General features: G+C 39.2%; 3 protein-coding genes across 4 annotated transcripts in view; 1 reads left to right on the top strand and 2 right to left on the bottom strand.

Moving 5' to 3' along the window:
- Positions 1 to 549: 549 nt before the first annotated feature.
- ARPC5 (actin related protein 2/3 complex subunit 5) lies at positions 550 to 10109 on the bottom strand. 2 transcript variants are annotated; one of them, XM_043924322.1, is made up of 4 exons: positions 9692 to 10109; positions 7369 to 7441; positions 4957 to 5133; positions 550 to 1939 (listed from the first exon to the last, which is right to left on the bottom strand). In XM_043924322.1, exons 1-4 carry the CDS (start codon positions 9832 to 9834, stop codon positions 1877 to 1879), a joined length of 456 nt encoding a protein of 151 aa, XP_043780257.1. In that variant the 5' UTR covers positions 9835 to 10109; the 3' UTR covers positions 550 to 1876. The 2 variants fall into 2 exon arrangements, with proteins under 2 accessions (XP_043780257.1, XP_043780255.1); XM_043924320.1 differs by having other exon boundaries at positions 7369 to 7515; positions 9580 to 10031.
- A 229-nt stretch (positions 10110 to 10338) lies between these two features.
- The window catches only part of RGL1 (ral guanine nucleotide dissociation stimulator like 1), a 271120-nt gene continuing 254337 nt past the window's right edge, over positions 10339 to 27121 (top strand). Inside the window, exon 1 of the mRNA XM_043924319.1 lies at positions 10339 to 10705. The gene's annotated coding sequence lies outside the window, so the exon portion shown is untranslated. The remainder of the gene's footprint in view (positions 10706 to 27121) is intronic.
- APOBEC4 (apolipoprotein B mRNA editing enzyme catalytic polypeptide like 4) lies at positions 22609 to 23712 on the bottom strand. The gene has a single exon (XM_043922935.1). The coding sequence runs from the start codon at positions 23710 to 23712 to the stop codon at positions 22609 to 22611; it is 1104 nt and encodes a 367-aa protein (XP_043778870.1).

Raw genomic sequence — 27121 nt, forward strand, 5'->3', positions numbered from 1 at the left:
GAGCCTGGCAGGCTGCAAGTCCATGGGATCACAAGAGTCGGACACGACTTAGTAACTAAACCACCACTGTTGCAATATCACTTGTTTTCATTTAAAGTTTGTATGTGGTTGTTATACCTATTTGACCACCTGTATTATCTACAGTTTAGTGTCTCTTACTCATTGCCCTCTGAACTGCTTGTAAATTTCTAAATCTTTGATGTAGGAATCTAGTCAGGTGCAGTGGTAAAAGAGAGAATGCCTTGAGTAGCTAAAGATAGTAGATGATTGGTGTTTAAGAGCGAGCTTGGGAGGTGGGAGTGGTGTTCATCAGGCTTCCAGACAGCTATGGAATCACTCCAGAGTGAATGATTATAATAATCACTTCATTATTAACATTTATTAATAATTTTCTCCTCTTCTCTACTATCTAATATTTGAAAAAGGTAGTCATATAAACCTTCTATGCAAAATTAGTTCTTGTCAAAGAGTGTAATAACCTGGTGGTAAAAAAGGAAATCTTTCCTCTTCATTAACTATGCCTTCATAAGTATTAAAGTAAGACAAAAATAAATTATTCAACACTGACAATTTATTTTCTGAAGATTATCATTTTTACAAAACAGAACAAAAAGCAGGTATCAAAAACAGCAAAGAGTTTACAGAATTTCTGCACCAGTTTTCACACAGGTCAGTGGTTATGAAACTGGTGTCAGATGTAAATACTAGATACACTCTGATTTCCTGCTTGGTCATAAGCATTCAGGTGGTTTGTTTTAGAGCTACTGAATAATAATAATTTTTCATAAGCACCGGTCATTTTTTGAGAATCCATTTGGTTTGTCCAACAAAGTAAACACTTTTCGATGTGTGGTATTTTGTTTTTTTAAAAAACACTGACCTAAAATACAGACTGTGTATGTGTTTGGATATGAACCAAATCCTTTGAGGTCCCAATTACCCTGAAGAACACTGAAGAAGACATTTATAGGACATATTAAATACTAGTTATATACCTCATGATGTCAAAGGCAGCTACTGTAAGTCTAAAGAAAATATCTCTTCATTCAGAGGCTGCCCAGAGTTCGAACTACATCATAGTTTCCACATCTTTTCTGATTTGGAGTAGTTTCCCCAAATAGGGTCATATTATTGGAAAACAAAGTTTATGCTCGTGCCAAACAGGCTCTGGCATGTTATACATTGTGTAGAGCAAGATTCGTTGCTCTGTACCCTGGGTGACCACACAGAAATCAAGAGGCCACGATTACTGGATGTGGAGAGGAAGAAGATGACTTAAACGCACATCACTTGGAGGGAAGCAGAAACACAGCTGGACTTGGTCATGGTGTTCAGCCACCACTTGTTCCAGAAACACATTTCGTTTAAATAAGTGAAGTTTGGTCCAGTTTTGCAATGTTAATAGCTGACAGTCTCTCAAACATTTTTTTTTTTAATATATATAGATCATTTCCTGGCTAGCAGTGAGTTAAGAAACTGGCCTGCAATTCTGATCAAATTTCTCACTATTAGTCAAAGCCAAAAAACCCCTCCCCAAAAACAAACAACAAACAAAGGAAAACCCAGCCAACAGGGGAACAACTGCACAATTAAAGTTGAGTGTAAATTATGCTATGTACAGACTGGTATCCATGGCACTGAAATCATTCTGAGATCATGACACACTCCTGTTGAAATATTTCTTTTATCTCATCCCAATTTTCATTTAGGGAAAACTGATATGTATGTAATTTTCTTCTGTATAGATATGAAAAGGAAGCAAGAAGGCAAAGCTGAGAGGAACAGATGCTGCCCGCGGGACAGCGGTGGCATTTGGTTGTTTTGGTCTTGGTACCAGCAACTCCCACCCCATGGGAGAAATCCAGTTCCCGCCGGACTACACGGTTTTCCTTGCAGTCAAGACTCGAACGATGGACCCCACTCCTCCAGCAGCAAGCGCCTAAACACAAACCAAAATGTCAGTGTTGACAGAATCGTCAAGGCTCAGTTCTCATACCAAGTGAAACATTTTACTTCAAGGAAGGGCGTGTACAGCAACTGATTTTGGATTTGCTAATTTTTTTTAACAAGTACTTCTCGACCACCTATTATGGGCCAGGCACTGTTCACGGCACCGGGGACACAGTAACAGCAACAACCGAAAAACCTTCCGAGTGCCTGCTGTCAGGCACTCACATTCTCCTCAGATGCTAGCTGACATTCTCGGGTGGCAAATAACAGTATGTTCTTAGAGATCTGCGGCATGATGTTCTTGCCGAAAACAGGTTAGGGCTGGGGTTAGGGCATAAATTTAAATATAACCATGTATTTAAATTTAGGACATTTCATTCTGCTCTTATTCTCAGCAGTGCCAGGAAGAAATTCAAACTGAGTTCGACCATACTAAGCTCCAGTTTAAAGCACTCAGCGTTTGTCAGATTTTTCTTTTCTCAAGCTAAGAAAATACTACTTAATAGCTAAGAACTTAGGAACTTTGACATTACCTGGAAAAATTGGAAGTTGTGATTAAGTATTAGGAATTTGAAGCTCTGGTTTTCTTGTGGTCAAAAACACTTACTGAAACACCTGTGTGTATTGCGTACTGTGCTAGAGGCTGGGGGTATAAAAGTGAACAAATACAGCATCGAGACAGGGAAGAGAGAGACATATACACAGGCTATTTACATATAATGTATGAAATGACAGAGCTAGGCTCTGCGTGCTAGAAAAGCACAGAGGAGGGCCATATACACAACCGGAGGGCACAGAGCAAAGTGGAATGGTGAGGTTACGGCTTCCTGGAGAAAATGACACATTAAATGGGTAAGTAGGTGACAGGCTGACATAAAAGGATAAGGAGGCACTGGGGCAGAGTGAAAATCATAAGCAAAGCTATAGAGGTATGAAATATTATGGTATGTCCAGCTGGAAACACATTACTATGCTTACTGCTACAGTACATGGGGAAGAACAGCATGGAAGAGGAGGCTGGACCTGGGAATCTGGACTCAGTTCTGCAGGGGACTTAAAAGGGTAGATCTGGACATTAGATCATTCTGGCAACTGGGTGGAGAACAGATTTGAGGGAGGAAAAACTGATAGCCAGGAGACCCTTTTAGAAAACCCTGGCAACAAACTGAAAGAGGCCGAGGACAGCTGCGTTAGAGATGGCTGAGTGGATGATCTGAGAAGTATTTAGGAGATAAGGCTGGCAAAAACTGGTGACTGTTAGGAAGAAAAGAAGACTTAACACATGCCTCAGTTCCCCATGTAAAAAAGGGAAGTAGTTAGCATTCCTCGCTAGTATTTTTATGAGGATTAATTAATTGAGTTAACATTTATAAAGTGCTTAGAATACAAGAAGTACTCAGTCAATGTTTGGTATTATCCTGAAACTATACTGAAACTAGGCTGATAGGTTTCAAAGCTGGCTCTTTCATCTGTATATTGAGGATGATAAAGATATTTATATATCTCATAGGGTTGCTGTAAGGATCATATGAAACAGAAACTAAAAGTATAGTGGCTGTGCAAAGCAATTATACCTCAATTAAAAAAAGAATACAGTGGCTGGTGAATAAGAAGTACTCCATGAACAGGATGACTATATGAATTATTCTCATATATATACTTGTAGAGTAAAAGGGAACTATTCATAATTATGTTGGAAACAGGCATAAACTGGGGCTGTCTTGGGAAAAGTGAGTTATAATAATCCTACCCACCAAGGTTAGCTCTTTTTATTTGACAGTATATGAGAAATGAAGTGACTTGAGCCAGGTTAAACAGCAAGTTTTGCTACCTGTTCATATCTTATGTTTTCACTCAGATATCCAGACAATAGCTTCTAAAAAACTAAGTTTTTGGTAACTGTAAGATGTTAAAGAATATACACCTTATCTATCGTTGGTTTTATTCAAATATTACAATATAATGTAAGAGCTGGGTATTAAAATTACCTCACCAATTTTTCACCTAAAGCTAAAAATCCCCCATAGCCATTTTTCTGGGAGGAGGGGCTGGGGGGATGGATAGTGTACCAGCATCTGCTTATACTGCAAAGCAAAATGCAGGAAAACAGAAAAAAAAAAAAAAAAGAATTCTTGATCCTACTCCTGATTTCATTTTTTAAAACTGATAAAATATGTAACATAAAATTTGTCACACTAGCCATCTTTAAATATAAAATTCAGTGGCATTAATTATATTCAAATATTGTATAGGCATCACCACTATCTATTTACAATACTTATCCCATCTCTCCAAACAGAAATTCTGTACCCATTAAGCAATAACTCTCCAGCCTCCCTTCTCCCCAGGCACTGGTAATTTCTAATCCATTTTCTGTCTCTATGAATCTGCCTATTCTAGATATTTCACATACGTGGAATCACAGTATTTTGTGTCTCTTTGTATCTGGTTTACTTTACTTTGCATAATGTTTTCAAGGTTCACTCATGCTCTACCATGTATATAAACTTTTTCTGGTCAAATAATATTCCCTTGCATGTCTGTGTCAGATTCTGTTCATCTGTTTGGGCATCCCTGATGGCTCAGTGGTAAAGAATCCACTTGCAATGCAGGAGATGTGGGCTGATCCCCCGGAGGAGAAAATGGCAACCCACTCCAGTATTCTTGCCTGAAAAATCTGATGGAGAGGGGCCTGGTGGGCTACAGTCCATGGGGTGGCAAAGTTGTACATGAATGAGCAGAGCGACTGAGTGTGCATGCATGCATGTTCGTCTGTTCATGGGTGCTTGGCTTTTCCACCTTTTGGCAATCGTTAAATAATTCAAATCAGCACCTCAAGACCAAGACTAGTAAGCATAAATCTAAACTTTCATTTCCATGCATTTATTTGTAGTAACAACCAATGTATAAACAAAGAGTCAAAACAGGTATTTACGCTAGAGGTTGTCAATGTTATTTTCCATTACAAAGGGACCAGTCATACAGATTGTGTAATTCATAACTTACCTTTTCATGCCACTGCAATAACACAGCACTGCTATTGTCAGAGGGACTCTCAAAGCCTTTATAAATATACTTCATTAGGAGATCCACACCATTCTTGTCCAGGGATTGAACTGCTTTTTCAATATCGTTAGCTTTAAAAGAGATGAGCACCTTCAAGACAATGCTGCCTGCTCGATCCTGAGGGTAAATAAATAACAGATCATTCAGACTTGTGTTGGGCAGTTTCAGTTTTTAGAAAGGCTGCACTGCGAATGTGACATTCGGGTAAAGACCTGAAGAAAGGAAGAGGAAACCTTGGGTGTATCTGAGGCAAATATTTCAGACAGAGAAAAGAGTAACTGCTGTTCGTGTGTGTTCAGTATGCTCAAGGAACAGCAAGAAGATGAAGGGGGGTGGAGCGGAGTGCAGGGCAGGAAGTCAGAGAGGTAGTCGGAGGACAGGACACGTAAACCCTGCAGGCCCTTATGAGAACTCTGGCCTCCAGTCACAGAAATGAGAAGATGTTGGAAGGTTCTAAGAAGAGTGATATAATCTGACTTACATTTTAACAGGACTGGTTGGCTGTCATATTGAAAACAAGCCCGGGGCAGCAGGAGCGGGGAGGGTGGGGAGAGCAGGAGACAGAAGCCAGGAGACCAGTTTGGAAGTTACCTCACTAAGACAGGCCGGTTTTGGCTAGCTTGGGAGCAGCGGAGGTGGTCAGAAGTAGACAGAGTCTTGATATATTTGAAGGGAGAGCTGAAAGGGTTTGCTTACAGATAGATGTAACAAATTATCAACTTATTAAATCAATTCATTTCACTTGATTAAAAAAAAATAGACCAAAAAAAAAAAGGAAACTGAATTACAGTTCTACCCTGAAGCATCCTTCAGAAATAAGTTATTAATAAATAAAAATTTAAGTTTCTAAAACTTATTTTTCATTTCATATCTATAGTCAAGTGACTATAGATATTAGAGTGATCTTCATTTATAATGATCTTTTTCTTTGATGACAGACTGCCTAGGAAGCCAAATACAGGGAACACTTAATTTCCCCTTTCAACAATGTTTCTCTTTCTATTCAACACAAAGTGATACTTTCCACATTCCTGCCTGGCATGATCTTACAGTATGCTTCTACCACCTGTTGCTATCTTCAGTTTAAAGACTATGCAATTATCCTGTTTAGAAAAATATCCTTGTATGGAGAGCTATAACCTCCCACCCACAAGCTCTGATTAAAAAAAAACACCCACATAAAAGCAGAAGGTGGTAAAACTGAAATTTCAATGACGTTACTCACTTTTAAAAACCAAAGAAATATTTCCTCTTATAAAAGGTTATGTTGCCTAGATAATAATTATGCACTTACCTAAGTTATTATTTACTAGTATTTAACTAAGGAGATACTTGGGGCTCCTAGGATGCATGAATGGCTAGGGACAGTGGGGGGTCAGTGCTCTGGGTGTGGGATTATGGACGATTACATTTTTATTCCCCCATATAGCTGAGTTTTATACAATAGTTAACAGAATTAAACATCAGAATTTAATCTGGGCTTTAAACAACTAAGTAAATAGGTTCTTAAGAATTACTGAAAGACAGTTAAGAGGCAATGTAATTTTACAACTTTTCTGAAGAGTAGTATGGCAATACCATATGTAGCCTTAAAAAAATGTGCAGTCTAAAATCCAGCCATTCACTTCCAGAAATTTATTCAAGGGAAACAATTCAGACTTTACCAAGAATTGTTCATTTCAGTACTATTTATGACAGGAAAAAAGTCAATAAATATATGATCAAAGGTTATATATAACTAAACTGCAGGATTATCAATATACAGATGTTAAAAAAGATATTATAGAAATAAACTTATTACCAAGTAAAGCTGTTCATATATGCTGCTATACAGATGAAAAGCAATTTATAAAATTCCACTTTAATTAAAGAAGTAACTCACAGAAACACTATAAGCATATAGCAACAACAAAAAGTAATAATTATCTACGGGTGTGGGGTTATGATTACTTTTTTATTCCCCCACATTTCTGAGTTTTCAATAATATTTAACAGAATTAAATATTAGAATTTAATTCTATGAGAATTGTAGAATTTTTAAAATCTTTCAAAAGCAAGTAGCATGTGTTTATTTTGTGAAAGTTTCACTTGTTCTTCAAGTCTGCTCAAATTCAACCTGAGTGGCTTCCTCTAAAAACACAGATCTCTCCGTCATTAGAACTTAAGTCTACCTACCACGAAGTGTTATCACAACTCAATGTTGAAGCACTAATTTTTTATATAGATTTTCCACCTATCATACTACATTGTAAGCTCTTCTGTGTCAAAGATGGCAAACAGTTAAGACACTTTGGAGGGTTCTGGTAAGAAGACTGAGATACCAACAGAGATAGCGTGTTGTCTGTGACTCACCTTCACTGCCTGGCTCTTGGTGTTGATGGGGGGGTTTTTCAGAGCTGCCTGTAGGGCAGCTGTCATGTTCCCTGTGATGGAGGTTAAGGGGATAGCGGCAAAGGGCAGCCCACAGGAAAGCACTGTAACTCCCAGGAACCACTGGTTCTTAAGATTTGATGTCATGCATAGAAAGAAAAATTACTATGGTTGCTACGTTCAATACTGGAAAATTCAACATGTTCGTTTCAAGGATGTCAATCAAAGGTTAAATACTGAAAATGAAAGCATTAAATTTTTAAAAAATAAGGCAAAAACTGTTTCACCCTTGGCTCTAATTATTAACTGAACACCTTAATAACCTTTCATTTTTCCAGTAAAACACATGTGCAAACATTATCCAGGGTGATATTTTAAAAAATTCTAAAATATATATCAGAATTATTTAGGCCCCCAAATGAAACAGCCTGTCGGCCTATCCTTTAATTAGAATTATACTCTATATTAATTGAAATGCTGGTAGAAAAGTGATGGCAGATTACTCTACCAATCTGAATGATATACATTAGCAATCTCTCAATATTGATGATAAAAAGCATTACAGAAGATAAAATGATAACCTGTAGGTGGCAGCTTAATTTTTCTGTTTTTTAATATTTCCTCTATTTCATAAAGGTCATTCAAACTGCTTTAGGCCACACCTATTAAATTTAGTCCTGCTTTGAAAGCACCAGTGAGTTAGCAAGAATGAGGAACAGAAGGCCAATCACACTGTCAGAATGTACAGTCATTGCCCTAAAAGGAAAACCTCACAGAGTTCACTTGTTCCTCCATCTGTAGTGCCTGATCAGGGCTTGTCTCTTCTTGTTAAAACAAGAAGAGACAGTATCTTTATATTTCGAGACGAATTGATTTAAAAGCAGATCCACTATACAGATACAGCAATACCATGGAAGAGTCATCACACATCACCTAAAAAAAGTTAGTCTCACAAAACATCATTTATGCATCACGAAGAATGTTTTTACACAGAATAATCTTCACCACTTATGTTCTAAAGAAAAAGGTCTGACTAAAAAAACTATGGTTGGTGGCAGGCTGTTATTTTCAAGGCTTAATGGACTTCTAGAGAAGCATGCCGTTTGCAGATTGGCTCACTTATGAGACCGCTCCCCTCCACCCCAAACACTTAAGTATTTTAAATAATGTAAAACAGCAACAGCTGATTGTGAAAGTCAAGGAAATCAAAGAAACATCTGTATGTTGATAAATGTTTAATGCTGTATTTTAGGTGCCTGTAAGACCAGCTGTGGCTGCTACCAAATATTTTCACTCATGTATTTCCCCATTTAATTTAATAGGCCACTGATGAGGAAAGTCTAAAGAGCCTTCCTAATCTTATGAATACACCCAAGAATAATTAGAAATGAGCGAATTCAGTAATTGAGAATCTCTAAAACGACAGCCTTGGTTATTGCAACATTTACATTTTTCCGAAAAAAGATCTGATGCAAATACTCCTTCAAAGTTATGAATATTCAAATATGCAAAACCCACACCAGGAACTGACAGCCACATTTTAACTTAACGGAAACGATTCCAGCATTACAAAATGATTCGGTTCTGTACAAATGATTCACCTTCTCCTATGTTATTCTTTGGGGTTTATTTAAAATATTTCCAGGGATTCTCTACATGCATTTTACGTCTAGCAGGCAAAAAGCTTCCAGCTTCTTTCTGGGCAGTTTTGTACTCATTCCCTTTCCCCTGGTTAACCAACTCTGTGCAACCTGTATTTTGTCAAATCGCTTCCTCTTAAAAAAAGAAAAGAAAAAACAAAGCGCCCACAGGCTTAAACAGACAGACAGAAGGGCCTCAATTCTGCAAGCCGCCCCATCTCTCCCGGCGTGAAATAACGCTGCCACAACAAAACCACCACCACAATAAAAAGAAAATCACTGAAGAAAAATGCCCGCTCCTCCCGACCGGACGTGGGTGCTAATGAAAACCCGGTAAACACGACCTGAGAGGACCACTTAAGCGCTCTGCAGCTGCCCGACAGACCAGCACCAGCGCCGCGAGGGCGCGGCCGTCCCCGCAGGTCCCCGGGAGGCGAGAACTCCGGGCGCAACCTGAGGAATCGGGGGCGTGGACGGCGCGCTGGGAAGGCAAGTTTCCGAGGGCGGGACCCGGGGGTCTCGGGAGAAAGGAAGAGCCCTCCTGCCCACTTACGACAGGGAGCCCACGGAGGCGGGGGTCCCCGCCCTCACGCCCTGCCCGCAGCGGGGTCCCGGAAGAGGGGCCGGGTCGGGTGGGGCGCGGAGGCCAGCGAACTGAAGGATATTGCCGCAGGCAGGAGTCCACCTCGCCCTCGTCGGGCCCGGCCTGCCCGTCGCCCCCGTCTTCCTCGTCCACGAACTTGTTCTCGTCGTACTCATCCACGTCCACCTTCCGGAACCGGGCCGACGACACCGTGTTCTTCGACATCCCCGCTCCGGACCGGTGGCCGAGGCCTCCTCTCGACGCTCCCTCGACCTTAGCAAACCCAGCCCCAGCTGGAAGCCGCAGACTGGCGGCTCCACTTCCCTCTTCCGCTCAGAGGCGTAGCCGGCAGCCGCGTCTCGGGTGGTTCTGGGCCTGCGCGCTGGCCGCGCTCCTTCCTCCTCAGGCTCGCGCCTTCCTCGACCCTCCTACGCCGCCCCCACGCACCCCACAGCGGGGCGCGCCGGGGCGGTAGCGCGCTGGACGCAGAGCGCATGTGCGGACTCTCTGCGGGAAAGGGGCGGGGCGGGGCGACAGAGGCGTGGGCGGGAGGGGGCGGGGCAGGAGGGAGGGCCGAAAGCAGTGCCGCCGGCAGAGGTAAGAGGCGATTGGTCCTCCGGGTGCATCACGTGAGCGCTAGGGGGTTTCCATAGAAACGCTTCTCTGCGGTCCAGTGTAGCGGGGGGGGGGGGTCTTAGGTTGGCGGCGATGGGCGCTGGGGGCGGGTGGCCTTGGCTTTGCTGCCGCCGCCGCCGTCAACAGCCTGTCATCGGGGTCCTGCCTAAGGTCCGGCTGGCACGGACTTGCCCGTGAGCTGGGATGGATTGGTTGCCGGACCAAGTCTCCTGCAGTTGGCAGGAGTATGGGGCGGAGTGATGCACGCCCAGTCGCTCAGCATCGTTCGAGTTGTCAGAGACCTCGCTTCGGACCGTGTACTCCCCGCGGCTTCGTTCCCGAGCCCGGAAGCCCCTTTCTCCGGTGTGGAACTACGCTGCGCGGCCAGCTTGAGGTCCCCAAGGACGGAGTCGAAAGGTCACATCTTATCTGTCAGTGCTGTGTAATGGCAAGCGACTGCACCTGCAGAGCTCGAACCTAGGTATCATAAATTAGGGAGGAGCGGGAGGTGTCTGGGCAGGGGCTAGGGTCTGGTGGCAGGACTGGGATGAACCTGTGGAATTTGGGCTAGGGTCAGCCATTGACATCTTAAAATAAGTGGTTATTTGGAGCAAGAATGCTAGAAAAGGGTAGGGACGAGTTACACTCTGGCTCTGAGGCGAAGCAAAATGTGTAAGGATTAGTTCAAACAAGATCTTTAAGATTTATCTTTATGGCTTAAGATTTATATGATCCTCCTAAGGCCAGCTTTTTATTGTATTTGACACCCCCGTTTCTGCGAGCAAAGCTCTCACTGAGCAGGTAAGAGCCCTAAAGCACTAAATCTGAGGAAATGGTAGTTGGGTGGTGTGTCTAACACTGAAGTACAAATATTTGCAAAATAAAATTAATTTGGATATTTTTCAGGTTTAGTTTAATTCCACCTCTAGCTGGAGGCTGGCTGCTGCCCTGTTAAATACCTCAATCCTTGGTTTCCTGTGCTGTAGTTGAAAATAGCACTAGGTTTAGAACCAGAAAACCTTGGCTTGAGTCTTGATTCTTCCTTCCACTCATAAGCTATTGATTGAGGCAGGTCACTTAAAATTCTGAATGTCAAGTTCCTCATTGCTAAAGTGGGGCTAATAATGTGTACTTAACAATATTGTTCTGAGGGTTAAACACAAGAAAGTGTTTGAAACTCTAAAATTGTGCATCAATGCAAATTGCATGTTATCTGTACCATTGATTTTGGCACTAGTCTTATAAATTGCTTAATGATATACTGTGTTATATCTTGCTCCTGGACGAGATAGAAAAATTCTGGAGGGCAGAGACTGTCTTATTTCTTTTCTTTTTTTGAATTGAAGTACAGTTGATTTACAATGTTGTGTTAGTTTCTGGTGTACAGCAAATGATTCAGTTATACATACATGTTGTATCTTCCTTTATATCTGACATAAAGCTGAGCATGCAGAAGGTACTCGATACAGACACTCAATTATTTATTGATGAATGAATAAACGTGAAAGGCAGTACAGTTTGAGGGTCACACTGAGAATAATGAATCAGAAAGAAGAGGAAGAGAGATCTCAAAGTCAAACCTTTGTTGGACATGTATACATATGTGTGTATATATAGCTGTATCTATATCAATTTGTATCTATATACATATGTATGCAGAGATAGACAGGTAGACAGTTAGATGGTAGGTAGATACCTCCAGAATGGAATGCACCCCTTTTTCTTGGGAGGAAGAAGCAACATGGCATTTTCTTTTCCCAGTTAAATTACCCTCAATAAGATTATCATTAAGTGATAGAAGTGACGTTTATTGAAATCACCACTCAAGTTATGAGCCAATACACTGCTAAAAACTCCCTCAAGGGCTGTCTTAAGACAGCCAAGGAAAATTTTCTACCTGTTGGCAATATTTACTTTAAAAAGTCTTATACCAAAGTATCAGATCATTACTATGGTGAATGACATTACATAACCTAGAATAAAGATTAAAAAAAAATTTTTTTCTGAGTTTAAATCTTTGGTGACTTTAGTAAGAACTGAATAATATACTTGTTTAAATGCTAAAGATAGTTGTACTTTTTGTTTTTGTAAATCATGATTTTCTTTGAAGAGAAAATTGAAGATTAGAAGCACATTTGAGAGCAAATGGAAACAAGAATTCAAGAACTAATATATCCCTTCTCTTCCATTTCTATTCTAAATAAGTAGGGCTTATTTAGGAAGTTTCTTTATTCTCTTTTTTTAGAATTGGGAAAGAACACGAGAGTGGAATCAACTTAAGGGAATAGTGAGGGGAATTTTAAAACTCAAGTTGTTCAAGGGTATAATTGTTTTGAATTTTGCTCTGTGTGTTAAATGTGTTAAATATAATTAATTAGTTCTTAGTCACATAATGCATATTACATTTCAGATATAATGTTTAAAATGTCCTTTTCCAGTGCGTATTTTTTGTTGTCTCACAATGATAAATACCTAGTCCACAGTGGGTGCTCAACACCTTTCTATCCAATGAATTAATCTGACAAGTTAATATTGGAATTATATTTAGAGGTTGAGATTTTTAATTATCTTCCCACCTTCATTAGCTAATAGTTAACTCTATATAAAGCTTTAGAGAAATTTCTTTGTGTGTATATAAGTGTATGTGAAGAAACCAATCCTTCATAATCTTTTAACTGGAAAATACATTCTTCTACTTGCAAAATCCAAATTTTTATTGTTGACTGTGGCACTTAATTCATTTTAAGTAATATTATTTTTCCTACTTTAACTTTTCAAGTGAGTGCTTATTCCTGAAATAAAGGGTCCATATGGTTTTAAGACATTTTACTTATTGTGCACATAGCCTGGTTTGGTTCAATGCTAAAGTAATACTGAATCTGAATTTTCCCAAGATTAATGCTGCAATGGTAGTATATACCTCTTTCTGATTTTCTGTGATGAAGGATCTTTTTAGTTAGAAAGGATTTTGATAAAACTATCCAGTAACAGATCTCTCTTTTCAGATATTTTAAACCAAGTACTTTGCCTGCTCTGTGCTTCTTTCCCCCAGATTTGTCAATATTTATTAATTTACAAACTAAAGCATTGAATCCTGTACACTATTTTTTTAATTTGAAGTGGAAGGGACTTCAAAGTTAATCAAATATGTTGAAAGTATTATAAATAGAAACTAAATAATTTTCAGTTCTGGTAATGATAGTTTAATACCACTGTTCTCTATCAGCATAATTATTACAATGTACAAAGATTTTTAGCATTTTATCCATAGATTATGTTATGTTTTAACACTTGTGCTTAATATCCAAATGAGCTGGTTCAGTGTTGAAATACCAACCTTCAAATCTTCAGGTTTTTGTGATTAATTTTAGCTTTACATAACCTTGTGATTACACACTGAGGTAGAGTAGGTAGGGTGAACTATTATTTTATGATAGGATTTTTATTCTTCAAAGATTAAAAACATTTTAAAATCTGTACTCATGTCTCAGGCAAAAAATTTAGTGCTAAATCAAAGATTAAACCTTGTTTGTTAAACATCTTTGTGAATGGGACTCTTTCTATTAACATTTTTTTTAACCTCTTTATGATAATATAAAGGAAAGCTATCAGTTTTTTGCCTGGGGAATCTCATGGACAGAGGAGTCTGGCAGGCTACAGTCCATGGAGTTGCAAAGAATCAGATACAATTGAAGTGACTGAGCTTGCACATGGGTTTAAACATTTACTTATTCTATATTGCTTCCCATTACTGAGGTCTTTTATTAATGCTAACTATTGTTTTAAGTCCACATTTATTGTCACAATATAAATCATAGTATTTGAAGTAATCATAATTTACCTATTTTCCAATATTTATATTACTTTTATTTTTCTTATCTTATTGTACTATCTAGACTCTCAAAATCAGTGTTGAAAAACTGAATAGTAGGCTTCCTTGTTTCTATTTTTAATGGAAATGTCTTTGTTATTTCACCAGTTTTTATTTCCATTTCCTTATGATTTTTAGGAATCACAGCTAAAATTATCAAATGCTTTTTCGAGAGACCTAATGATAAAATATTATAGGTTTTGTTCTTTTAATTTATGAATATGATTAATTGCCTTTATATTTTTTCTGTGCTAAATCATTCCTATTAGGTTGGTGCAAAAGTAATTGCAGTTTTTGCATTGTTGAAATTTGCCATTTGATATTGGAATACATTCTAACTAAATGTGGTTATGTTATACATCACTTTAATGTGCATTTCTCTCTGTGTTTTTTTGCTGATGACTTATTACTTGCTGTTTATTTCATATTTATTTTAGACTATGGAAATAATGTTAGACAAAAAGCAAATTTGAGCCATTTTCTTATTTGAGTTCAAAATGGGTTGTTAAGCAGCAGAGACATCTTGCAACATCAGCAATGCATTTGGCCGATGAATTGCTATGAATGCACAGTGCAGTGGTGGTTCAAGAAGTTTTGCAAAGGAGATGAGAACCTTGAAGATGAGCATGGTGGCTGGTCATCAGAAGTTGACAGCAACGAACTGAGAGCATCATTGAAGCTGATCCTCTTTCAGCTACTTGAGAAGTTGCTGGAGAACTGAACCCTGGTCATTCTACAGTCATTTGGCGTTAGAAGCAAATTGGAAAGGTGAAAAAGCTTGATAGTGGGTGCCTCATGAGCTGACTGAAAGTCAAAAAAATGGTTTCCAAGTGTTGTCTCCTCTTATTCTATGCAACAACAGCAAGCCATTTCTTGATCAGACTGTGACAAGCAACAAAAAGTGGATTTTATATGACAATCTGCAATGACTCAGTGGTTGGACCGAGAAGAAGCTCCAAAGCACTTCCCAGAGCCAAACTTGCACCAAAATGTAATGGTCACTATTTGGTGGTCTTCTGCTGGTCTGATCCACTGAAGCTTTCTGAATCCTGGCAAAACCATTTCATTTGAAAAGTATGCTCAGCAAATTGATGAGTTGCACCGAAAACTGCAGTGCCTGCAGCTGGCACTGATCAACAGAAAGGGCCCAGTTCTTCTCTGTGACAATGCCTGAGCACATGTTGCACAGCCAGTGCTTCAGAAGTTGGGCTGCGAAGTTTTGCCTCACCCGCCGTATTCACCTGACCTCTTGCCAACAGATTACCACTTCTTCAAGCATCTTGACAACTTTGCAGGGAAAGTGCTTCCCCGCCCAGCAGGAGGCAGAAAATGCTTTTCAAGAGTTCATTAAATCCTGAAGCACAGATTTTATGCTATAGGAATAAGCAAACTTATTTCTCATTGGCAAAAATGTATTGATTGTAATGGTTCCTATTTTGGTTAATAAAGATATGTTTGAGCCTAGTTATAATAATTTAAAATTTATGGTCTGAAACTGCCATTATGTTTGCACCAACCTAACATATTTCAAGAATAAACTATTTTGTTACTGTTTTAATTACTTGTTAGATTTGGTTTGTTTATATATATATTTTTAACATGATTTCAGAGTCTCTATGTATAAGATTGGTCCACAGTTTAATTTCTTTGTGTTACCTTTATCCACTTTTGATATTAGGATTAGTCTAGCTTTGTAAGGTGATTGGAGAAGATTTGTAAGGTGATTTGTAAGAAGATTTGAGAAGATCGTTGCTCTGGAATAGTTTGAATAATAGAAAATTACCATGCTGTTTTTTTCTTTGAAAGTTGTAGAATGTGCTTGCAAAATTATTTGGGCTTGCTCAGTTTTTTGTTCTGTGGCTATTGACTTGTTTGGTTTCCATTTTCTTAGTAAATCATGCATTTCATTTAGATTGGCAATTTATTGGCAAGAAGTTCCACGAGATATTTTCATACAGTTATCTTAATGTCTTCCATGACCACAGACGTCCCGCTTTTCTCATTGCTACTATTAATTATTTAAGCAAAATATTAAAATCAGTCAACATAGTTTCCTTTTCCCCCGCAACCTGATTGTCACAAATTCTAGTAACATATCTTTACTTCGTGTAGAGAGTCGCTATCTCATGCTTGGAGGGCTGATTAAATTTGAAAGATTCTACAATTTCTATTCATTTCTACTGTCTATTCTTATTGTGTTAATATTTTATGAACAATAACAACGACTTAATGAGTGTTTACTGTGTTTTAGACACCTGGTAAATAAGCTCTTTACTTATACCTGGTCAATAAGCTCTTTACTTGTATTATTTAATCTAGGGCCTAGGAGTTAGTGTTCCCATATTATAGATGAAGAAACTTAAGTCTCAGAGAGGTTTTGTAACTCAGCCAGTTATGCTCAGCTAGCAAGTGGCAGATAGATATGGGAATTAGGTCTACTTTCAGTAAGTCTTAATTCTCCTTCTACTACTTACCTTTGTGCTAAAAATAAGGGTGTAGTTAAGTATCAAGAGTCTAAATAAACCCACACAGTAGTTTGAAATGAACTACCACAAATTGTGAACTTTAAAAAACCTGTTATTATAATGAATTTTTTGAAAGATATTTGGTTTTCAGATATTCCTGTGAGCCTTCACTAGCTTATCTCAGTATTTTGAGACTAGACATAGAGACTATTACCTAATATTTAGTCTGTACAAGTACAAAAGATGACCTTTTTTTTTTTTTTTGTGTATGGAGAGATCAGTAGATGTCAATTGTAATTCCACTTAATTTTTTAAAAATTGTGGCAAAATGCATATAACATGCAATTTACCATCTTAACCATTTTCAAGTATACCATAAAGTAGTATTAAGTACATTCCTACTGTTATATAACCATCACTACTATCCATCTCTAGACCTCTTTTCATCTTGCAAAACTGAGAATCTTCTAAACAATATTTCTTCATTCCACCCTTTCTCTAGCCCCTGGCAACCATCCTCTTACTTTTTAAGGTGGTAAATTTGATGACTCTAGGTATGCCACATAATCGGAATAATGCAGCATTTTTCTTTTTGTGATTGGCTTATTTCACTTAGCTTGATGTCCTCAAGATTTGTTTTATGTTGTAGTATGTGTCAGAATAGCCTTCCTTTTTATGGCTGAATAATATTACATTATATGTATACAGCACACTTCTTTCATTCATCTACTGATGGACACTTGGGTTACTTCCACCTTTAAAAAAAATATTTATGTATTTACTTTTGGTTGCACCAGGTCTTCGTTGCTGCGCTCAGGCTTTCTCTCGTTGCAGCAAGCAGGAGCTACCCTTCATGGCGGTGCATGGGCTTCTCTTTGTGGTGGCTTCTCTTGTTGTAGAGCACAGGCTCTAGGCACACGGGCTTCAGTAATTGTGGCATACGGGCTTAGTTGTTCCGAGGCACCTGGAATCTTCCTATACCAGGGATCTAACCTGTATGCCCTGAATTGACAGATAGATTCTTATCCACTTTACCACCAGGGAAGTCCTTCTTTCACCTTTTGACTAATGTGAATAACGGTGCTTTGAATATGTGTGTCATGTATTTTTTCTTTTTTTCTGAGACCCAGTTTTCAATTCTTTTGCGTTTATACCCAGAACTGAAATCACTAGATCGTGTATATGTGTGTGTGTGTGTGTGTATATATGTGTGTATATAACCAGTTCTACTTAATTCAAAAGGGTATTAAAGCAATGTTCCACAGCCTAAGGCCTTTGATTCCTGAGAATCAAGGACATCCAAGGTAAGATAATCTCAGGACTTAACATTTGTTAAGAGGTCCTGGATAACAAGGAATGGGGGTGGGGAGAATACCAAACTCTGGGGTCTAGAACCTAGAGAAGTTCTCCACCCTAGCCCACCCAGCCTACCTAGCTCCCAGAGTCTAGAGGATGCCCATTGGTGCACTACTTTGAGCAGGATACGGGAAAGCCGTAGGACCGGTACTAAATAGATACTGATTTTTCCAGCCTTTATGGTGCATCCACATTGTTTTTATTTTGAGAGGCATTAAAGCATAGTGGATAAGAACATGGGTTCTGGAGCTAGATATTCTAGGTTTGACTCTCAGCCCAACCTTTACTATTTGAGCAATTACTTAAGTTTTCCTTGTCTGTAAAATAGGTACTATAATATTAGCTACCTCATAGGATTATTGGGAAGATTAAATGAGTTAATTAAGTATTTAGAAAAGTGCCTGACATATAGCTCTTAGTAAATGTTAAGTAGTAATAATAATATTTTTATTTTTTAATATAAATGTATTTATTTTAATTGGAAGCTAATTACTTTACAATATTGTAGTGGTTTTGCCATACATTGACATGGATTTGCCACCGGTGTACATGTGTTCCCCATCCTGAACCCCCCTCCCACCTCCCTCCCCATCCCATCCCCCAGGGTCATCCCAGTGCACGAGCGCCGAGCACCCTGTCTCACGCATCGAACCTGGACTGGAGATCTGTTTCACATATTATAATATACATGTTTCAGTGACTTTCTCCCATATCATCCCACCTCGCCCTCTCCCACAGAGTCCAAAAAACTGTTCTATACATCTGTGTCTCTTTTGCTGTGTCGCATATAGGGTTATCATTACCATCTTTCTAAATTCCATATATATGCGTTAGTATACTGTATTGGTGTTTTTCTTTCTGGCTTACTTCACTCTGTATAATAGGCTCCAGTTTCATCCACCTCATTAGAACTGATTCAAATGTATTCTTTTTAATGGCTGAGTAATATTCCATTGTGTATATGTACCACAGCTTTCTTATCCATTCATCTGCTGATGGACATCTAGGTTTCTTCCATGTCCAGGCTATTGTAAACAGTGCTGCGATGAACACTGGGGTACATGCGTCTCTTTCAATTCTGGTTTCCTTGGTGTGTATGCCCAGCAGTGGGATTGCTGGGTCATATGGCAGTTCTGTTTCCAGTTTTTTAAGGAATCTCCACACTGTTCTCCATAGTGGCTGTACTAGTTTGCATCCCCACTAACAGTGTAAGAGGGTTCCCTTTAATAATATTATTGTTAATTAGTACAGGTTACCACGTGGCTTTCCTTAAAAGCTTTGGAAATAAATAATGTTCCATTCTGTAAGTTATACTTTTTGGATTGTATGCACTATGAATCAAGAAAAGATATCTAATTGCATTTTAAAGAGGTATTATTGCTCCCAGGCTAGCAGTATTAGATTGTAGCCTGATGAAATATTAACATCTATAGAACATCAATACTAGTTGTGATAAGAATTGGTTGTAGAGGTTTATGTTTTCTCTCATAGCCTTGACCCACCTAAGGTCTGTCCATGGGGCAAATGTCCTTGTGCATTTCCCATCATTTCATTCCAAGTTGTAGATGTCTGTCCCTGGTAAGCAAAGTCTGACAGCACTAAATATTTGAATCACATTATGAATTCCTCTAATACACCTTGCGATTATAGTTTGGCTTCTCATGTAGCTTATATACATGGAGAGGCTATATAGGCTGCAAAGCTTGGATAGCTGGTTGAATATCCAGTTGTAAATCTCACTGGAAATCAATTAGCTTTCTGCTTTTATATGTAAATCTTGGAAGTTTTGTTAATCTAGGTTTGCCCCTAATTTATAAATCCATTTTCTCTGTAATGACTGAGTACATGGTTGAGCCTGCAATGGTGAGACCCAAGCCCTCAACCGTGTTCAATTCACGGAGGAAATGCTCCCCTCCCCTTCCTGCACCTCCCACCCACCCTCCAGCCTGACTCTCATCAGTTTCTTGGGATCTACTCCCCTGCCTTGCTTAGATCACCACACCACTAGCTCCTTTAATTCATTGGCTTGAATTTTCCTTATTGGGATTGCCATAGATGGGGTGGCAGTTATAATTTTTTGCTACCACCTTTGCCAGTTTGCTGAGGAAAGGTGGAGCATTCCAATCTACTATCCACAAACAAGAATCCATTGTGTGGTGAGCAGGAAGACTTGATCATCACACTGTAAAAGCTCACTGCATGGAACTATTGCTCTGATATGTGCCCTCATAGAACAAAAAGAGCTCACGGGGAACTTTAAAGATGAGCTCGCTCGTCTCTTGTTTTGTAGATGAGGAAATAGAGACTACTTGCCTAGGGCCATATGTCTTTGTTGTTGTTGTTGTTCAGTTGCTAAGTTGTGTCCAACTCTTTGTGACCCGATGGACTATAGCACGCCAGGCTTCTCTGTCCTTCACTATCTCCCTGAGTTTGCTCAAACTCATGTTCATTGAGTCAGTGACCCCATCCAACCATCTCATCCTCGGCCACCTCCTTCTCCTCTTGCCCTCAATCTTTCCCAGCAACAGGGTCTTTTCCAATGAATTGATTCTTTGCCTCAGATGGCCAAAGTATTGAAGCTTCAGCTTCAATACCAGTCCTTCCAATGAATATTCGGTGGCTGATTTCCTTTGGGATTGACTGGTTTGATCTGCTTGCTGTCCAAGGGACTCTCAAGAGTCTCCCTTATGCAGTCTTAACAGTTCCTTGTCTAAAGCTTGACTCTGTTGGCCTGGACTCATGATCTGTCAGTTAACATTCTTCTTTCTACCCCCCAGTCTTATCTAACCAGTATAAAAATTTAACTGTCAAGTGCTCCTTTCTTTTCTATGGCAGCATTTCCCCCTTTGTTACATACTGTGATAGCCAGGCTCATGTTTGAAATAGAAATCCACTATAGATTTCACTCTGTTTCTAACTGGATCCTTTGTATCCTGACTGATGCTGTAGTCTTCTTGACTACTTTGGAGGCAGCTTTCATAGTAATTAATTGAATCTACTTTTTTTTTTTTTGGAGGAGCCCACAAGGCAGGAAGTTTCAGAACTGGGTCCCCAGGTCCTTCAGACTTGCTGATGTTATTAGCTGAGTCACCTACCTGCTCTATCTATTCAGAGCTCCTGAATTTCTCATATGCTGGGGTCTTTTTTTTTTTAACTCTACATCCCAAACTGTAGACATATGATTTCATGATCTAATAATAAACTTCAACAGTACCTCTTTAAATAATAATTACTGTATACCTACAATATAATTATATTCTAATAAATCTATTAAAAATTTCAGGTTAACAGTACAAATTCCTTTTAAAATTTTGTGTTTATTTTAATCACAATAGAGATTTCTATTCTAAACATTTTTTGTTTTCTTTTCTTTCTCCCCTTACTTCCACTTTCCCTTTCTCCTCCTGCATGGGGTGCTTTAAGTTTTTTCTTCCAATGGCAAAACTAGATTAGAATTAATTTTTACACATATTAAGAACATATTGAGTAGTAAGTTACAAATGAATGCACATTTTTCTTGTAGTGCATTTCTAAGAGGGAAGTGAGGCAGCAAATATAATTAAACATAAACAAGGTACTTTAATGTACATGCTCAGAGGATTAGTCAAGGAGCACTTCTTAGAAGTGTGTTTGGAACAAGATTTTAAGAGAAGTGGTGAGAAAAGGGAAAGTAAAACAAATTATGCTTTGGGAAGCTATATCAGAAAAAGGGAGAATGGATCCTAACAAAAAAAAGATATTCATTGCGGTTTGGCTAAGCAGGCGCCTGGCTGTAATGGAAAAGGAATGTTGGGGAGTGGCAATTGGTTAAGTTACTGAAAACGTAGATTCACAGACTTCCTCTCCACCTTTTGTCTGAATACTGTGCTAAACCCTAAGGGAAAACCAAAGAGGAGAGACAGTGTATGACCTGCAGGAACTGATACTCTTGCTGATGCGACAGGGTGGCAGGAAGGTAGAGGAGGAATCTTGAAAGTCTGTAAGAGTGGCTTGGATTTTATGTGGTGTGTGATGGAAGGCCTTTTGGAGACTCTCATGTATTATCCCACCTTTATCATCTGCTCTGGAAAGAAAGATCAAACTGAGCAGGTGACTGGTTTCAAAAATCAATTTTGGTAGCTATAGCTAATCAATTAGCAAAAGAACTTTTCTCCCCACAAACTATTTTGAACCACTTTAGATAAAAAAGGAAATGAGCTGCCTAAAATCTTCTGTCCATGGTTAACAATTAATGGAAAATCACTGGTTTGCTTTTGCAAGCAGCACTTAATGTCAGTAACTCAGGCTGTTTTCCAATTTTGCAGTAAATTTTTTATACTGAAACCAATTTAGGAAGCTATTTAGTCCATGGTCTTTTTCAGTGGAAAGATGATGTGGGTAGTGTATAATAATGACATTTTCTTATCCACATCAGAATATTAGCAAGTTACTAATGAGTCTGTTTTGATACTGTCACTTTCAAACTAAAGGAGAGAGATCAAGTTGCTTATGGAAAGATCTTGGATTATGTTAAAAATAGTGTAGCCTTGTAATAGTTGAAATAATAAATAATTCATGTTTTGCTTTGAGTGTGTCAGTTTATCTCCGTCTTGAATCAGACCTAAGAGAGAAAGTTTCCAGATTTCTGCTGCCTATCTAATAAAGTCCTCTGGTAGTAGTTTGGTCTCCTGACCAGTTGTCGAAATGCAAATTTTAGTTTTTCCCTTTCTTCTTCTTCTTTTCATCTGCTTCTTTGCTACTTGCAAACTGTCGTGTGATTTCTGCTCTCTTCACTGGCATGCCAATGGGAGACTTTCTGAGATCACTGGTTTCCTGGAATGATATTTGAGGCATATTTAAATGCCTTATGATATTCCTAGGTTTATGTGGACTTGGTCCTACATGGATTGGTGGTAGGTCTCTGTAAGGCACTAGCACGAATACAACAGGAACCCTGGGGTCTAGGGTCAGATTGGGTTGCAGCTGTCCGCTTGGCACTTGAAAAGACTGCCTGGGAAAGACATTGTTTAAGGGGTAGCCCTCCAAAGCTGCCTGAGCTTTTATGTTCGGATTCTCTTTTGCCTGGAGAAGAATATCAGTGAAATATGGCTTCACCCCTGTTATGGCATTGATTTCATGTGCGTTGTGCCTGTCCGCCAGAGCTCTCCCGGTTAAAATGGGCTGGAAAACAGTCGCTCCCTGGACACCACTCACAAAGTTGCTGAGGAGAGAATGCCACATCCCACCACTTATTGGGCTCAAAGTGACCTGTGGCCATAAACTGGCCAGGCTCCGGAGAGCTTCGCGGTTCCACGCCGAGGCAGGAAATTCAGCCTCCGTGTGATAGAGCTGAGAAAAGTAAATACTAAGAGTGATGTCTGGATACTTTGCCAGGAAGTTATACATTTTGCTGATGCAGCAGTGGTTAGCTTCATTGCAAGGGGAGTTACTGGAGTACAGAATAATATGCGTGATGCGGTCATTATTGTGTACGGTAGAGTCAAGGTAACCGTTCACCTCAAATAACATTGATTCCGGGTGGGTATCATTTCCAGTGCAGCTGCTGGCATGACCCTTTTGCCCCAGGCTTCCAGAAGAAGTTTTTAGCTCAAAGAACGTGAGGTGTTTCGTTGGAGGATATGTTGGCCCATAAGGGAATCCAAAAATCTGATAAAATTCTGTGTAGGGAACTCTTGCTTCTTCACCTGTCCGAATATGGTAAGGACAATTAGAGCAATCGAGAGAGAAACTCAGCCAGTAATAAGGTTTTACTATCGTTCCACGACTGGCCAGGTATTCCTCATATAAGGGCTCCATCGTTAGTTTTATTGTCTTCTAGCTGCAACCCTAAACAAGGAAGAGAAATGACATATAAAACCAGTGCAGGAAAAATGAAAGACAACGCTTTAATTTGCTGAGCCATACTTTTCTTTAGAGGAAGTAGCACAATAACCACAGTAGCATCTTTGACTCTAAAAGAGTGATTCATTGTATATCAATAGTGAAAGGTCAAGATACTAATCCTGAGAATTAGAGAAATGCTGGGGGAGGAGACAGAAGAGAAGACAGAAGAACACCTTTACCTGTTTGATAGATTCTGAGGCAGAAAAACAAATGGGTTAACAGTGCAAGTTATAGAAACAGACTCAGTTCAGTTCAGTTCAGTCTCTCAGTCGTGTCCGACTCCTCGCGACCCCATGAATCGCAGCACGCCAGGCCTCCCTGTCCATCACCAACTCCCGGAGTTTACTCAAACTCATGTCCATTGAGTCGGTGAAGCCATCCAGCCATCTCATCTTCTGTCGTCCCCTTCCCCTCCTGCCCCCAATCCCTCCCAGCATCAGGGGCTTTTCCAATGAGTCAACTCTTCGAGAAACAGACTGCCTTATTTCAAATCTGGGCTTTGCCAGTTACCAGCTTTGTTACTTTTGGCAAGTTACAGAACATCTGGGAGCCATAGCTGCTGCTGCTTTTTTTTTCTTTTTGTGTGAAATGAGGATAAAAATAGAACCTGCCTTGCAAGATTATCTTGTGGATTGAATGATGGAATAAATAAAAAATGCTTTATTATGTGCCTGACACATATTAGGGACTCAATACATATTAGAGATGGCAAGAGTGTCAACATTTTAGGAATCAGTGAACTAAAATGGACTGGAATGGGTGAATTTAACTCAGATGACCATTATATCTACTACTGTGGGCAAGAATCCCTTAGAAGAAATGGAGTAGCCATCATAGTCAACAAAAGAGTCTGAAATACAGTATTTGGATGCAATCTCAAAAATGACAGAATGATCTCTCTTTGTTTCCAAAGCAAACCATTCAATATCACGGTAATCCAAGTCTATGCCCCGACCAGTAACGCTGAAGAATCTGAAGTTGAACAATTCTATGAAGACCTACAAGACCTTTTAGAACTAACACCTGAAAAAGATGTCCTTTTCTTTTTTTTTCATTTATTTTTATTAGTTGGAGGCTAATTACTTTACACTATTGTAGTGGTTTTTGTTGTACATTGACATGAATCAGCCATGGATTTACATGTATTCACCATCCTGATCCCCCCTCCCACCTGGAATGCAAAAATAGGAAGTCAAGAAACACCTGGCAAATTTGGCCTTGGAATACAGAATGAAGCAGGGCAAAGGCTCATAGAGTTTTGCCAAGAGAATGCACTGGTCATAGCAAACACCCTCTTCCAACAAAACAAGAGAAGACTCTACACATGGACATCACCAGATGGTCAACACCTAAATCAGATTGATTATATTCTTCACAGGCAAAGATGGAGAAGCTCTATACAGTCAGCAAAAACAAGACCAGGAGCTGACTGTGGCTCAGATCATGAATTCTTTATTGCCAAATTCAGACTTAAATTGAAGAAAGTAGGGAAAACCACTAGACCATTCAGGTATGACCTAAATCAAATCTCTTAACGATAATACAGTGGAAGTGAGAAATAGATTCAGGGGATTAGATCTGATAGACAGAGTGCGTGATGAACTATGGACAGAGATTCGTAACATTGTACAGGAGACAGGGATCAAGACCATCGCCAAAAAAAGAAATGCAAAAAAGCAAAATGGCTGTCTGAGGAGGCCTTACAAATAGCTGTGAAAAGAAGAGAAGCAAAAAGCAAAGGAGAAAAGGAAAGATGTGCCCATTTGAATACAGAGTTCCAAAGAATAGCAAGGAGAGATATGAAAGCCTTCCTCAGTGATCAGTGCAAAGAAATAGAGAAAAAGAACAAAATGGAAAAGACTAGAGATCTCTTCAAGAAAATTAGAGATACCAAGGGAACATTTCATGCAAAGATGGGCTCAATAAAGAACACAAATGGTATGGACCTAACAGAAGCAGAAGATATTAAGAAGAGGTGGCAAGAATACACAGAAGGACTGTACAAAAAAGATCTTCACGACCCAGATAATCACAGTGGTGTGATCACTCATCTAGAGCCAGACATCCTGGAATGTGAAGTCAAGTGGGCCTTAGGAAGCATCACTGTAAACAAAGCTAGTGGAGGTGATGACATTCCAGTTGAACTACTATTTCAAATCCTAAAAGATGATGCTGTGAATGTGCTGCACTCAATATGCCAGCAAATTTGGAAAACTCAGCAGTGGCCACAGGACTGGAAAAGGTCAGTTTTCATTCCAATCCCAAAGAAAGGCAATGACAAAGAATGTTCAAACTACCGCACAATTGCACTCATCTCACACACTAGCAAAGTAATGCTGGAAATTCTCCAAGCCAGGCTTCAACAATATGTTGAACTGTGCAACTATTTATTTTTATTTTTTGCAACTATTACATGTTTCTACAAAAGAAACTCTCCCAGTTTTGTTTATTATTAATGTGCCCTTTGTCAGTTTAAGAAGTGAACATCAGTATCTCTTTATGGTTATATTTTGTACCTTTTCAATTCCTGGTGAAAAGGTACTACCTTTTTATATGCTTATTGATCTGTAGTACTTACTCTTCTGTGAAAGATGTATGATTCTTTACCACTTTTTGTTTGAGGTTTTTCTAATGGATTTACAGTAACTCCTTATGTATCAAGAGCATTAGCTGTCATATTTCTTGTTAATATTTTACCTGCTTTATAGAGCCTTTTAATTATGCTGGTGGTATTTTTAATTGAACCAAATTTTACATTTTATGTGGTCTAATTAATGTTATGATTTTTTTAATTATTGTATTTAGAAAAGACTTCTGCATCAAAGAGGAATTTAAGTATTCCCCATATTTTCTTCTACTCTGTATGGTTTTTACATTTACCACTTTGTCCAGGCGGCAAAATGGATAAAGCAGAAAATTTAAAAGGGACAAACTGACCATTGCAACAAAATTAATTTCTCACTTTTCAAAATTTAATTTACCACTTCAGAAGTATTTATTACAGCCTCTCCTATAGAAGCACTTTGATCCACTTCTGTCTTCTCAACCCAGGTCCCCTCAGTCATTGCTGTGTTTGATACGGCCTGATCTCCAGGCTGAAACCTGCAGAGGTCCTTTACTAATCCTTTCCTGGGCAGAAAACACTTTAGGAGCGTCAGTCCAGCTGTTGATGGGATGTGACTTTACTCATGTCACCATTAACCTAATGGCTGGTATCTGTGCACTGACTCTGGGCACTACATACGCATCAAATTCCAGATTTCTCCTGACCTCTGACACATCAACGTGGTCCACAGGATTGGCTGTTTGCCTCGGATGGCTC

The sequence above is a fragment of the Cervus elaphus genome, chromosome 14 (genome assembly GCF_910594005.1).
Source record: "Cervus elaphus chromosome 14, mCerEla1.1, whole genome shotgun sequence".
Classification (NCBI taxonomy): domain Eukaryota; kingdom Metazoa; phylum Chordata; class Mammalia; order Artiodactyla; family Cervidae; genus Cervus; species Cervus elaphus.

Bases quoted from the DNA above. Each gene is read 5' to 3' on its own strand.
- ARPC5 (XM_043924320.1), bottom strand. From the start codon at position 9,834: ATGTCGAAGAACACGGTGTCGTCGGCCCGGTTCCGGAAGGTGGACGTG. The intron at 7,516-9,579 runs GTAAGTGGGCAG...TCAAATCTTAAG, and splicing joins GCCTCCGTGGGCTCCCTGTC to AACCAGTGGTTCCTGGGAGT. The intron at 1,940-4,956 runs GTAAGTTATGAA...GTTTGTGTTTAG, and splicing joins TATTGCAGTGGCATGAAAAG to GCGCTTGCTGCTGGAGGAGT.
- APOBEC4 (XM_043922935.1), bottom strand. From the start codon at position 23,712: ATGGAGCCCTTATATGAGGAATACCTGGCCAGTCGTGGAACGATAGTA.